The 15,643-nt window shown below is 39.9% G+C and overlaps 1 protein-coding gene across 1 annotated transcript in view; it reads right to left on the bottom strand.

Annotated features, from left to right (window-relative positions):
• The window catches only part of COL25A1 (collagen type XXV alpha 1 chain), a 530,955-nt gene that overhangs the window by 108,858 nt on the left and 406,454 nt on the right, over positions 1 to 15,643 (bottom strand). The window contains exons 11-12 of the mRNA XM_017347366.4: positions 9,430 to 9,456; positions 7,345 to 7,389 (exon numbers count right to left, since the gene is read on the bottom strand). Coding sequence (XP_017202855.2) covers positions 7,345 to 7,389; positions 9,430 to 9,456 — 72 coding nt within the window. The remainder of the gene's footprint in view (positions 1 to 7,344; positions 7,390 to 9,429; positions 9,457 to 15,643) is intronic.

Raw genomic sequence — 15,643 nt, 5'->3', positions numbered from 1 at the left:
GGCAAGTCAGCCCGAGCATGCCCCAAATTATACATCTCTTCCCTCTCTTATTCCCACTCTTATGTTTAACAGGGATCACATTTCAGTTAATTTTCAACACTTAAGAATAACTGTGTGATAATTACAGATCCAATGAATCGTTTTGAGATCTACTCTTTAAAATACTGTCTTTTGAATTAAAATGGAAAATAAACAGACTTCACGATGTCCTAATTTATTCTAACACATTTGCTCCTTTGGTTGTTTTGCAATAGCCTGCTAGGAGCTTCACTTCCTCAGCGTCCTCCCCCACCAATCCCAACCCCTCAACGTCTCATTCCCCCTCTCTCGGCATTTTCATTTACTGAAAAGATAACTAGTGCTAAATTTGACAGTAACAAGTCCAAACGAAGCCGGGGGAAGAGTTGGAAGGAAAAATCATACTGTAATTCTTTCTGTCAAGCCAACATTAAAAATTTCTTTCAACTAACTTTTTATTCCCCTCTAAAGGAACTTTTTTTTTTTTTTTTTTGGACAGGCAGAGTGGACAGTGAGAGAGAGAGACAGAGAGAAAGGTCTTCCTTCCATTGGTTCACCCCCCGAAATGGCCACCACGGCCGGCGCTGGGTGCAGGGGCCCAAGCACTTGGGCCATCCTCCACTGCCCTCCCAGGCCACAGCAGAGAGCTGGACTGGAAGAGGAGCAACCAGGACAGAATCTGGCGCCCCAACCGGGACTAGAACCCAGAGTGCGGGTGCCTAAGTCGGAGGATTAGCCAAGTGAGTCGCGGCACCGGCCAGGAACTTTTAATTAATTAGGTGAACAATGGAAACAGTTCTTGTTCAGCTTAACAAGTAAAACTGAAAGAAAACTCTCCTCAAGAACAGAATAAGCTTGTGTATAAAACTGCCGGAGAATGGAGCAGGTGTTTGGCCCAGCTGTTCAGATGCCATTTGGGACACCTACATTCCGAATAAGAGTTCCTGAGCCTGAGTTCCTGCTCGTCTCCCAGTTCCAGCTTCCCGCGAGTGCAGACCCTCGGAGGCAGCGGGTGAGGGTGCCAGGAGATCTAGTTTGAGTCTGTGGGTCTAGCTTTGTGGCTACTTGGGGAGTAGACCAGCAGGTAGGAACTCTTGACTCTCTGCCCCCCCCCCCAAAATAAATCAAATTTTCTAAATGCTTCACACTTAGAGATGGAGTGAGTTGACTTTATGAAATATTCTGTAACTGGAAGAAGGTACTTCTTTAAGAAGAAAAAAATACAGTCCTATTATTATAGCTACTGAAGAAAAAATGGTCTTGTAATCTTATAATTCTCATTTAACTTTATTTATTTATTTATTTATTTGACAGGCAGAGTGGACAGTGAGAGAGAGAGACAGAGAGAAAGGTCTTCCTTTGCCGTTGGTTCACCCTCCAATGGCCGCCACAGCCAGCGCGCTGCAGCCGGCACACCGCGCTGAACCAATGGCAGGAGCCAGGTACTTAACCTGGTCTCCCATGGGGTGCAGGGCCCAAGTACTTGGGCCATCCTCCACTGCACTCCCTGGCCACAGCAGAGAGCTGGCCTGGAAGAGGGGCAACCAGGACAGAATCGGCGCCCTGACGGGGACTAGAACCCGGTGTGCCGGCGCCGCAGGCAGAGGATTAGCCTAGTGAGCCGTGGTGCCGGCTTCTCATTTAACTTTAAAAGCAAATTTAATAGGTCTGTAACTCACAAAAGAACTGAACTGTTATATTTTCTTTGAATTATTAGCTAATCTGGAATCAGTAACTAATCTTTTTTCTTTACTCAATCCTTTTTTTTTTTAAGATTTATTTTTTTATTTGGAAGGCAGAGTTACACAGAGGCAGAAGCAGAGGCAGAAAGAGAGAGATCTTTCATCCGCTGGTTCACTCCCCAAGGAGTCACAATGGACAGAGCTGCACTGATCTGAAGCCAGGAGCTAGGAGCTGCTTCTGAGTCTCCCACGAGGGTGCAGGGGCTCAAGGACTTGGGCCATCTTCCACTGCTTCCCTGGCCATAGTGGAGCAGCCGGGTCTTAAACCAGTGCCCATATGGATGCTGGCACTGTAGGCAATGGCTATACCTGCCAGGCCATAGCGCTGGCCCCTAAATATCGTTCCCTTCTTGAAGTCTACCATCACAAATCATCACAATATATTCACATCACAATATATTCACAATATCACAATATATTCATAAATATATTGAATAGATTACTGGATAAATTCTGCTACAGGAGACTCAAGTTAAGTAAACAGAAAACAATCAGATCTACAACACATGGAAATTATTCCAAAATGTAATTCAGTGTTTTTAAATAATAGAATCCAGGTAACAAACAAAAATAGTATGTTCAGCAATTATAGTAAGTGAATGAGGAATAAAAAAATTATTGAGTTGATTATGTGGCCTACTGTATAGACATGAATCAACAACTTGACCTTTGGAAGTCTGAAATCTTCAGTATATCTGCCCTTTAAATACACTTGAAATAAAAAACCATTAGAAGTATGCTATGAAGATTAATGTCAACTGTGAGATTCACATGTAAGAAATGAAAAGGAATTCCAAATAGTCTAACTATGAACTAATTCAAATTTAATGTTACTTAAAAATAATATAGCTATATGACATAGAGTCAAAGATAACACACTAATATCAAGTTTTAATTTATATTTTAAAGGTTTAAAAACAATACATTCTAAAAAGCATCTGAAAAATACATGAAATAAAATCACCTGACATTTATCTTTTGTTTCAGAAAGAATCCTTATGACTCAGGGCCTCAGAAAAATCCTAGCATTCATAGATAATATAGTTTGTTTTACTCCTGAAAAATCTCAACATTATTTTCAAGGCCAATCACCAATTTCATTAATCTGAATGAATGAAAAATGCTTTAGCAGAAAACAACATATTTTCATAAAATGGTTTATTTTTCTCTCTTTGATGAAACTTAAGAGAAAAAACTTTTTCTTTCCTAGGTGTTATTTGCCATATTTGTAATGGCTTAGAAATTGTATCCTGCCTGGAAGGGGGCATTTGGTGCAATGGTTAAGATGTTTGGGGGGCCAGAACTGTGGTGTATCAGGTAAAACTGCCACCTGCAGTGCCAGCATCCTATATGGGCACCGGTTTGAGTCCTGGCTGCTTCACTTCCAATCCAGTTGTCTGCTAATGGCCTGGGAAAGCAGTAGAAGATAGCCCAAGTCCTTGGGCCCCTGCACCCACGTGGAAAGACCCAGAAGAAACTCCTGGCTCCTGGCTTTGGATTGGCATAGCTCCAGCTGTTGCGACCAATTGGGGAGTGAACCAGGGGATGGAAGACTTATCTCTGTCTTTCTCTCTCTGTGTAACTTTGACTTTCAAACAAATAACTAAATCTTAAAAAAAAAAAAAGATGTTGCTTGGAATACCTGCACCCTGTATCAGGGTTCCAGGATTTGAATTCCAGCTCTGCTTCAGATCCCAACTTCCTACTAATGCTCACCCTAGGAGGCAGTGGGTGATGGACCAAGTACTTGGGTCCCTGCCACCCATGGGAAACCTGAAGTGAGTTCTAGGCCCCTGGCTTTGGCCTGGTCCAGCCCTACCTGTTGCAGGCATTTGGGGACTGAACCAGCAGATGGAAGGTCTCTCTGTGTATGAGTCTCTCTCTGCCTTTCAAATAAATAATAAAGAAGTAAAATTTTTTGAAAAGAAAAAAAAAAAAGAAATTATTCTCCCTTTAACCATTGCCTGAAAACAAAACTACTTTCTCAACATCAAAAGTATGTCTTTGGAAAAAGTGACATTGTAATGAAGACAATGTTTTCTCAAGACTATTTAAGACTATTAACATTTTTATAGGAAAGTTTATTATATCATTATAAGCTCTTTTCTCAGAAAAACAAATTTTAGCAATGCTCACAAACCTCATCAGAGTGCCTGATTTGAGTCTTGGCTACTCCACCTCTTATCCAGCTCCCTGCTAATGAACATCCTGGGAGGCAGCAGATCACGGCTCCAGAACTTGAGTCCCTGCTACCCATGAGAGACCTGGATTGAGTTCCAGGCTTCTGGCTTGTCTGGCCCAGGCCTAGCCGAGGTGGGGAGTGAATCAGTGGAAAGTAGATCTCTCTCTCTCCCTTATTCTCCCTCTGCCTTTTTTTTTTTTAAAGTTTTATTTATTTATTTGAAAGAGTTACATAGAGAGAGGAGACGCAGAGAGAGAGGTCTTCCATCTGCTGGTTCACTCCCCAATTAGCTGCAACGGGGCGGAGCTGCGCCAATCCGAAGCCAGGAGCCAGGAGCTTCCTCCGGGTCTCCCACGCAGGTGCAGGGGCCCAAGGACTTAGACCGTCTTCTACTGCTATCCCAGGCCATAGCAGAGAGCTGGATCAGAAGTGGAGCTGCCGGGTTTTGAATCGGTGGCCAAATGGGATGCTGGCGCTTCAGGCCAGGGCATTAACCCGCTGCGCCACAGCGCCAGCCCCCTCCCTCTGCCTTTCAAATCAAATGAAAAACAAAACAAAACACCCACAAATTCTAGAGACTCAAAATATTGTATGTGCTCCAGAGCATTATGCCTCTTTAACTTTCCTCCTATTGTCTAGATGATCCTCTGTCTCTGTGAAGAGACTCAGATTTTTTAGACTTTATTTTTGCATCAATGATATAACAAATATTATCCATGTTAAATAAGACTATGATAATACACAGTTTTCATTTTAGCTCTATGGAGTATGAAAAACAAACTGTATTTTGCTGATATTTTTATTAAAGCTTAAATCATTTAGTTTCCCTAGATTTTATAGAAAATATTTTCAGAAATGGCACAAATACATATAACAAGACACAAATCTGCAAATATTAACTGTCTGCTTCCTTGAAATATAATTTAAACTTGGTGACTAGGACAAGAAAATGTCACATTCCTTTTTCTTTCTAAGGAAATTACATATTTCCTTTCAAAAATAAAGAATATGTTGTGTCTGAAAGAGTATATGTGACAGCTTTAAAGTTGTTTTGTTTCAGGTTATAGGTTCCTATAAATTTTCATGATTGTCTGAAAGTTGAAGAAAAAAACATGAAAGTGAAAAATTAATCTTATATAAGTTTTTTTCTCATCAATGCTAAAAATTATATTTATGCTATATCTGTATTTGCTTTTTTTTAAAAATATTATCTTGAGTTATATAATGTAAAAATCCATCCTAGAATGGATGCACTTTCAAATTTTTGCACAAGCTTTCCTCCATAACCTGCAGTTTTGTAAACAAAAAGTAGATCTTCTGTCTTTACCAGGATTGTGAAGCAACGGGATACATGGATACCCATTTTCCTAAGTGGGAAGGGGACCTCACCACGGGCAGTTAACTACTGATGAGCATGCGGGCTGTGGTGACCACAAGCCTTGGTGACAGGGAGCTCATTCTGGAAATAGCCTCCTTTAAAACAGATTAAGCAAAATGTCTGAATTTCATAGAAATGAAGTAGAGAATTTAATAAGAATATCAAACAAACATGATTGTAAAGGCTTTCAATTATTTTCTCATTTAATCTTCAAGTTGACCCTGAAATTAGGAACTGCTATTGTCCCCTCTTACAGATGAGCAGACTGAGGCCACAGGACTTGAGGACTTTGTTGAAATTCACATAGCCTCTAAGTGGCAGATACTCGCTCTTAGATACCTGATAGGTTTAATATTATGGTTGTTTATTTCTTACTGATAGAGAAGACACAATGGAAAAGGTCTTGAGGAGGTTACTCCCAGTCAAAGTTGGGATCCTTAGGATTTCGGAACGTGATTCAGGGTTCATGAATTTAAAACACTCTGGGGAGACAAGCTCATGGGTGGGTTACAGGATTTCACAAGGTCAGGCCAAGTGCCATGTCAGCTTCCTGGCTCCTGGTAGATGGGCCTAGCCCTGGGCTTTGTTGGATGCCACAGTGGCTTGCCTGGTATCTGTGTAGGTTCCCGAATGGTCAGGGGCACGGAGGAGCAGAGAATACCAGACTTACCGATGAGATGCTGCAGATGCTGTGTCCATTAGTAAGCATGTTGCATGAGTAAATGTACACATGTGCATAGACACATGCATGAAGACTTGCAGTGTTTTCTTAAAATTTTATTTTACACCCCACCCCCATTATTAGCAGTACAATAACGATAAAAGTTTAGTACCAGAGCTTGGCAAGCCTATTTGACTCCTAATTTTGCTTCACAGTAAAATGATCTTGCTTCTGGACTCAGAAGGTTTTAATAGATTCCCTCTGCGAAAATATCTTTCCTTTACTAAAGAAATAATCCAGAAGATTTTTACCAAGGCTAAAATAAACTAGAGCACATTTGTTCATCACAATGGATTTTAAACATAGCACTTTCCCCATCCTCTGTATATTTATGAGAAAGACATGGCCGTATCATATACATAACATCAAAAAGTAATACATCCTAAATACTTGAAATGGAATATTTTCTAAGAATTTCTTTTCTTTAATCCATTTTTTAAATTTTTCTTTGACAGGCAGAGTTAGACAATGAGAGAGAGAGAGAGAGGGACAGAGAGAAAGGTCTTCTTTTTTCTGTTGGTTCACCCCCAAAATGCCGCTACGGCCGGTGCACTGTGCCAATCCAAAACCAGGAGCCAGGTGCTTCCCCCTGGTCTCCCATGCAGGTGCAGGGCCCAAGCACTTGGGCCATCCTCCACTCCCTTCCTGGGCCACATAAGAGAGCTGGACTGGAAGAGGAGCAACCAGGACAGAATCCGGCGCCCCAACCGGGACTAGAACCCGGGGTACCGGCGCCACAGGCGGAGGATTAGCCAAGTGAGCTGCACCCTCTTTAATCCATTTTTAAAGATTAAACTAACTTGATCATTTCACTGTAGTTTTCCTGTATTTCAAAAGTATATGTAGTATTTACATAAGCTCATAAAGTTATCATTGACATCACTGACCAGAATAATTTTGTGATTTTAATGCTCTCTAAATTATTTTTTAAAATACTGTATTTTGGGGACAGCACTATAGCACATTAGGCTAAGCCTCTGCGGGGCTGGCATCCCACATGGATGCTGGTTCATGTCTCAGCTGCTCCACTTCTGATCCAGCTCTCTACTAATGGACTAGGAAAGCAGTGGAAGATGGCCCAAGTGCTTGGGCCCCTGCAACAGTGTGGGAGACCCAGAAGAAGCTCCTATCTCCTAGCTTCAGATTGGCCCAGCTCAAGCTGTTGCAGCCATTTGGGGAGTGAACCTGCAGATGGAAGACCTTTCTCTGTCTCTCCCTCTCTGTCTGTAATTCTACCTCTCAGATAAATAAATAAAACTAAAACCTTTTTTTTTTAAAAAATACTGTATTCCATTGAATTCACCTTTTGTCCATTTGTTCCTGGAATTCCAGGTGCTCCAACTGAACCCTAAGGAGACATAAGATTAAATTAATGTCTTACAAAGTATTTCAATCTATTGCATGAATTATGGCAGCCACAATTTTACCTTGCTAAAACAGGGTAAATGGAGATGATTACGACTGGGAGATGATGTTTTTCAGATCTCAGCCACTGTGCTCAAATAGTAATAATGTAGGCAGACTCCTCAAGCTTCCCCAGAAGCTACAGAGCACAACTCATTTCTCAACTACACACTTATTCCTAAAATGATTTTAAATAAATTCACATCAGAAACTGAGATTTTTTTTTTCTTTCAGAAGGCCACATAGCTCTATATTTTGCTGTTTTGAAGAAATAAATAGGTTTAGTTCCATCTGGAAAAAGCCTAGCAGTAGCAGCAACTCTTGACTTTCATGAGTGTAAATACCATAAAATGAAAAGTAACTAAACTAACAACCTCGTTGTCCACAACTAAATGAGGGACCCTTGCAAACCCCAGTGTGTAGAATTTGAAGCGTTTTCCCATTGGGCTTTCAGGGAGTATGTTTAAGTTACTAATGTGTGAATACACCTATGTCTTGGAGAGAAGAATTGAAAGGCATCACAAATGTTACATACTAGCCAGGCACAAGAAAACGTGTACCAAAGATTTTACAGGGCATGTGTGGTATGAGCACATGCATGTGCATGAACATACAATGGGGCAATTAGGAGTGGCTGAACCTAGAAGGAGTGAGAATAAGAAAGCTAATTACCTGAGCTAATACCTGAGAAAATTTGACATTTAAGTGGATTCAGAAAGAAACATTAGCCAATATTTTCAAGGAGTGATGTCATTTCCCTCCCTTACACCTCCTTTCAGGCTCTGGAGAAATCATTTTTAAATACAATGTACTCATTCTTCCTCTAGAACTAGAAAACAGATTTTTCTCGGTAGATGCATATTAAATTTCTTTAAATAATAACGGGGAAACGTTTTTGTAAAAGTTGCAGCAATAAGCTTAAAATTGCTCTAAAAACAGTCTACTAAAAAAAAGGAATAATTATATGCAAAACAAATTGAGGTAGTGAGTTCCTTACTGTGTTCAGTGATTGTACTGACTGGCAATTAAAGGACTTCCCGAAGCCTGAAGCAGTAATTTTATCCTGGACCAATGTGGATTAGGGTAGCTTTACAATTTCACACCCTGCTTAATAGAGATATTATTGCAAGGGACAAAGTGTTCCTACACACAAGTTGTCTCACAACTTGCTGGCTTCTACTTGGCTCGTGGTATTAGGTTTCAACAGATGCCACATGCCCAGTGCTTGGGGGATGAAAAGTCTCCATCTTTGATGGATTCCAAAAATAAATAATAATCACTTTTCCACCTGTTAGAATACAATTGTTTTATGTAGGCTAAATATCCCCTGATACCCCCTTGTAGGGTAGGAGATTAGGAGAGAATGGGGATTTAGTGACATTTGGTTGGCAGAGGGTCATCAATTTGCTATGGACATATTTACTATTACAGCACAGGTATAATTTTAGGAATCCTAGCTCTTCTCTATCAGAATATATCAGGCAATTCTGATGACTGATGTGGATAAAATAGAAACGACATTCAGGAAGTAGCTTTTCGGGTTATCTCAGCAAAGGATGACACTAATGGGTTGCTTGAATGTAGTGAACCAAGCCACAGTCAGATCCTTTGTTCTGGTCATTTCCACGGCCATTAGCAACCATATATTTAAGCAAGGCCACATGTTCAATTTGCAATGTCTTATGATCCTCTGCATTTTAAGTTTGGTCACAATGTTTTCCCAGTACTTGAGTTAAAAATTCAATAACCCTCGAGCTAACAGACAGCTTAAGGAGTCCGCTATGGATTTACTGAATTTGTAATAATGGAGTCAATTAGAAACCCAATGCTCACATGATATGACTGTATTATTAGCAAGCAGAATGTACAAACCAGACTAACTGCTTCAGCACGGCTTACAGTAGCTAGCACCAATCACCGTGCTCGCTGGCCCTCGGGCAAGGGGGGTATGATCACTTTCACAGTCTCCTATACAATACTCTACCTTTTGTCCTGGAGGCCCCAGAGGACCCTAAAAAAGAAAACAATTAAATTAATGTAATAATGTAGCCAGTTATGTTTAGATGACCAATGAAAACTGTTCTGTTTTGTAAGGTTCTCTTCGCTGTATTGAAATACGCTGACGTTTTGTACATCAAGGAAAATGAACATTTCCAGTTGAAAGCAAGACATAGGTCATTTCTCCTCTCATTCTCTTTTGAAGAACATTAAGCACATGAGTAGGATTCTGATGTTTTTCCCCACTTCCCCCATCCCCCTCCAAAAAAACCCACCAATCTTTGCTGTTCTAGTACATCTATGTCTTCAAATACCTGCAAAATCTATCACATCAGTCTCATTTAGAGGACTGGAGATACTTTTGTCATAAGCAGCTACAATGCAATGAAGTTCATCATTGTAGGTCGTCTGCTTCTGCAAAACTTCAGCAAATGGATTTGCAAAGGAATTAACTGAATCACATTATACACCATACATGAACATGCTTTATTCTGTTCTTCCTCTTCTGCAGTGTGGTCAATCAACCTGCACAAAAAATTGTTTACAGGGATGAGTGTTCTGGCGAAGTGGCTTCATCTGCCACTTGGGACGTCAGCATCCCTTTTCAAAGCTCCCCTTAGAGTCTGGCTACAATGCTTCCAACCTACCTCCTTGTTAATGTGCCTAGGTTGGAGCAGATTTTGGTCCAACTACCTGAGTTCCTGCCATTTACCTGGGAAACCCAGATGGAATTCATGGATCATGGCTTCAGCCTGGCTCAGCCATGGCAATTGCGGCCATCTGGGGAGTGAATGAATGGATGGGAAATATTCTCTTTCCTCTGTCTCTCTCACTCTGTCTTTCAAATAAATAAATAAATCTTTAAAAAAATACTTGCTTATAAACTAGGGAAGTTTGTCCAAGATTAGTATATGTACCAGATATGTACACATTAATATATGTACACATATGTACCAGAAGAGGGAACAAAACATGCTGCCAGCTGTCACTTAGACCATGATACTGGAGAAGGGAGAAGTAATATGTAGGAGATGAATGAGAATATTTACACAGAATGTGGAAATTTAACAGATTTTGGTTGAAAAATTGCTAAATCTCTAAAGTCAGTATTCAGATTCTGTTGGCCTTGCTTTAAACAAGGTATGGCTTTGGGACAGCAGAAAAGAACACATCTATTTTAAAGTAAAAATATTAAGCACTTTCCTCTGATTCTTTCACAATTCTTTCTTCCATTTCATCCTATCCTTTCACATACAAAGCTCTTTAGTCCACCATGATTAACCAAAGGTTTGTTTATTTTCAATGTGTGACATTTCAGTTAACCAGCATCTTGCATTCAGACCCTAGAGCACTAGGGTGGCCACTGCGGGAGGAACTGCCCACCCATCTTTCTCATTATTAAAAATATGCATGTTTAGTGACAGTCAGAGAATTTGCTACCCATGGTTCTTTTGTAATCCTCACAGGAAAACTAACAACTTCCTCCCAGAATCAGCCTTGGGTTAATGAATTTGCACTGTGCAAAAACAGGAATTTTTAAAAATTCTATGTAATTAACCAACCAACGTTTAATGAGCTTGTTATCTGGTGTATCTGTATGAATCAGACATTTTCCCTATCCATCTTCCTCTCTGTACTTAAAATTCTCCCTGTTTTAGATTTGGCAGAGAAAATAGAGCTTATCAGGTGCAAATTCCCATGACATCATATCTCTCATCAAACCAAACCTCTGTGGACTTTCCCATATCAGAGGAGGAAGAGTACCACCTCCTCCATGAGGTCCATTCATCCGGTAGACTCTGGAATGCATCCTTACCCATGTCCTCTGGGATATTCTTCAATCAATTATCCTTGCATCCATATCACAGCCTCTCCTTCTCCACCAGTTCCTTCCCCTTGCACATAAACATGTGCACTCATTTCCTCACTTGGGTAAATTGTTTGGGAAGTGAATGTTAATGCTAAGTAAAGGCAGAATATGGAGATTGGGGTGATAGGAGATCTGAGAATGAAGAAAAGGTTTGGGTTTTATCACTGTCTACGATTCCAGATTGTCTCTGGAGTATTTTACTGCTTAAAATGTTGATGTTAGAAAGGAAATCATGTAACAAGGACTGCATTAATTCAATGTTTAGACTGAGAATGTGTATGTTCAATTCACAAAGGTTTGTATCCCATGGTAAACCTTACTTTGCCACTTAAAAAATATTGTTTACTAAAATTGGATATTTCATTACGTTAAGGTATAATCCTGGAACTATTTCAAATGAAAATAAGAGTAGATTTTACATGAAAATTTTCACTAGAGACTAACATATCTTCTATTTTTAAAATCTGAACTCTGTTGCATGAGTCCATCAGATAGTCAGAGATCGGAAAGTCTCATCACACCTCTGAAATACATAAAATTATATAGCTGCATATTTTAATGCAATAGTTAGTGTAAGTCAAAGGATGGCTATAAAGAAAATAAATATACAATGTTTTATCTCACACTTAGGAAATGATTGCTGTGTTTGGCAAATCCCAAAAATAAAAGCAATTTTTAAGTTTTAACATTCATTTTGAATTGTGGAGTCTTAGATTATTCATAATTATACTGCCAAGGATATATTCTCTGCTGCCAAAACTGTATGTATATTTCTTTGATCTCACTGGCAGGAAAAAGGGGAAGGAGCCAAGGCGTGTACCGACTATTACTAGGAGAGAACTAGGAGTGGAGTGGAGTTGAATATAAGGCACAGATTCATAGTAGGTACAGACATCCACTCACACATATCCACACACGCTAGTTATTTCACAGAGCAAGATTTTAGCTATATCTATGTATTTTGAGTATATTTAGATTAATAATCCCATTATATGTCTGTGACATTATAGTAATTAAATTTAAGTTTACAAATTAAGATTTCCTTGCTCATAAATGAACTTTGAAATTGGGGTATGTTGATCCTAGTTGGTTGAGATATCTACATTTGTTTAGTTTTGTGGTTTCTGGTACACAAATAAATTTGTAAAATAATGGTCAAAATTTAGGACCATTCATTCATTTCTCTAACCTTTCTTAAATTTTTTTTTTTTTTTTTTGACAGGCAGAGTGGACAGTGAGAGAGAGATACAGAGAGAAAGGTCTTCCTTTTGCCGTTGGTTCACCCTCCAGTGGCCACCATGGCTGGCACGGTGCGGCCAGCGCACTGCGCTGATCCGATGGCAGGAGCCAGGTGCTTCTCCTGGTCTCCCATGGGGTGCAGGGCCCAAGCACTTGGGCCATCCTCCACTGTCTTCCTGGGCCACAGCAGAGAGCTGGCCTGGAAGAGGGGCAACCAGGAAAGAATCTGGCGCCCCGACCGGGACTAGAACCCAGTGTGTCGGTGCCGCTAGGTGGAGGATTAGCCTATTGAGCTGTGGTGCTGGCCTTAAATTTGTGTTTTCAGTGTGCTTAAGGACTTGGATGAAGAATATCATAAATTCATTATTCACTAGTCAAACTCAGTTTATTCTTCCTAAAATTAAACTCAATTCTGTATTCTAGTGTTTCAAGATTTCTAAAAAAATTCCATTATTGTTATCCCATGATTTAACAAGTTTGTATCAAATCATTTTTCAAAACAAGGCCATACTATTTTTTGGCCCATTTTTATTATTCAGTGAAGTGTTACTTTCTTAGATATTTTCTTGGAAAACACATTTGTAATTTGCATAAATTTTGTATATAATCAAGATTGAAAAATCTAATTTTTCAAGATAATATTTATATATTTATTTCTCAAGATTAAAAAATTATAAAACAGAGAGTACATATACATATTAGAACAGATTAAGTCATACTGCTTTAACTTCAGAAAAGTCAACTAAAACTTGAACCTTAAAATACACTCATTTCCATTCAGGTGATGTAAAATCTATGAATTTTTCATTGAAGGTTTTGTGTAAAACACAACTTTCATGAAGTGAATGATTTTATTCAAAAGATAAAAACCAAATGAATCACTGAAAAATTCTGTATGTACAGCAATAACCTTACTAATCTCCAGAGAAAGCTTTGTACCAAGTTTTGATGATCTTTCAGAAGATGACCATGGAAAGTGATGCAAAACAAATTTCAGATCTTACTTGCAGACAATATACATGATTTTATTTCCTATTTTCTCATATCCATGCTGTATTTCATAATATTCAGTATATGATGAGCAACTAATTAAACATGGTAGTTTCCATGTTGGTGGTTGTCTGTCTGAACCAAAAGCAGGTAATTCAGGTTCCAGAGAGATCTTTTACTCCTCCTGCTCTGAGTCCATCACACATTTCAGATTGTCCCTTTTGGCCTCACCTTCCTCTCCAGCCACATTACCACACTCTTGTTCAAACCCTCTTCTCCATCAGTTAACGAATGGGACATCCACCTAATGGCCATTCTGCTTTTTAGTTTCTTTCAATTCTTTAGGTACACTGCTGCCTGAGTGAGCTCCCTAAAAAGCTCAAAAGTTCATATATTTACCTTTGCTTAAATTTTCTTCAATCACTTTTGTCATAGCTTTTGAGAAGGGTTCAGGCTTTGGAAAGAGCAGGAGTTCAGGGGCTGGTGCTATGGTGCAGTGGGTTAAACTGCTGCCTGGATATTTGCATCACATATTGGCACTGGTTTGTGTCCTGGTTGTTCCATGTCTGATCCAGCTCCCTGCTAATGCACATAGGAAAACAGTGGAAGAGCCCAAGTGCTTGGGACTCTGCCACCCACATGGGAGACCCAGATGAAGCTGCTGGCTCCTGGGTTTGGCCTGGCTGTTGTGGCCATTTGTGGATTGAATCAACAGTTGAAAGATCTCTGTCTCTCCTTCTCTAACTCTACATTTCCAATAAATAAATAAATCTTAAGCCAGGCTTCCGCATCTCTATACTGGTAAATGTTCCTCTAAGGGGCTTTCTTCTCTCTGGTTCTCTCTCTTGCACCTACTCCCTAATTCAGGGTTCACTGTTCCCACCCCTATTGTTGAAGTTAGGTCTCTGTATTTGGTTCTTTCTGCAAAGCACCCTTATGATAGCACTCTTTTATACAAGTCACCAGCAGTAACCGGTTACTTTCTTCACTTTAAATGTCTTTTTATTTTAAAGATTTATTTGAAGGGGGTGGGGGAGAGAGACAGGGAGGGAGAGAAAAGAGGGGGGTGGGGGGAAAGGGAAAGAGGGGGAGACGGGGAGAAGGGGAGAGCTACTGGTTCACTCCCCAAATGGCTGCAACAGGTGGAGTTGGGCTCCATTATGCCAGTCCCCACTTTAATGTCTTTAACCATGCAGAGTAGCTGGCACATAGTTAGTGCTCAGTAAATCCTTTTTGGGTTCATTCACTTAATAGTTGTTGAATACCCACTGAGTGCCAATGTTTTAAGTATTGGGAAGATAGCAGTCAATACAATGAAACAGAAATGTGTACCTTCTTGGACTCTAGAGTAAAGGGAGAAAGACAATAAACAGAAAAGTAAAATATGAAGTTGTCGGGAAGCAAGTGGTGAAACAAAGAGGGAATAGGTATTGGGAGAAGGAGACGTAGGATTTTACAAGGGAGAGTTGGTGAAGGCCTCAGTGATAAAGTGACTCTTGAACAGATCTCACAGACAGCAGGTATATGGAAGGGGGAAGAAGTTCCAGGCACAGGGGGTAGCAAGCACAAAGGCCAAGAGTTGGTCACAGGCTGAGTGTGTTCCAAGAACATCAAGGGGGCTACAGATGGATGGTCCAAAATGGAAATATGGATGGGGAAAGGGGATTGTCTTTGTATGGCCTCAGAGGTGCTTGTAAGTGCAACAGAATTTACTTTGAGTATAACAAAAATTACGGGAATGAATAGGTTAATAGAAAAGTCAGTGCCGTTATTTTCTTTCTTATACCTTAGGCAACAATGTCTCAAAATATGAGTGGCCTGGTGCTTCATCTCTTTGTTCACCTGAGTCGTTCTAGTGCTATTGGCCTTTTCTAATAGCCTGCAGATTACCTCCAAGATTCCTAGTGTAGGAATTCAGTTCATGGTATCTACATTAAAATAGCAAAGCAAAAAACCATCTTATTTACTTGCTATCGCTAAACCAAGAGTGCTATATATGTGCAGGCTTAAGGTGTCTAAAGTACTCCAGAAAGTCATTGTGCAAACAGTACATAGAATTACCAGTCCAAGTTAATCTTCAAAGCAGGGAGGTAAGAAGTGA

The sequence above is a fragment of the Oryctolagus cuniculus genome, chromosome 8 (assembly GCF_051225735.1).
Source record: "Oryctolagus cuniculus isolate XC-2025 breed Fujian yellow rabbit chromosome 8, ASM5122573v1, whole genome shotgun sequence".
Taxonomy (NCBI): Eukaryota; Metazoa; Chordata; class Mammalia; order Lagomorpha; family Leporidae; genus Oryctolagus; species Oryctolagus cuniculus.
This window is presented reverse-complemented; position numbering and strand designations above follow the sequence as displayed.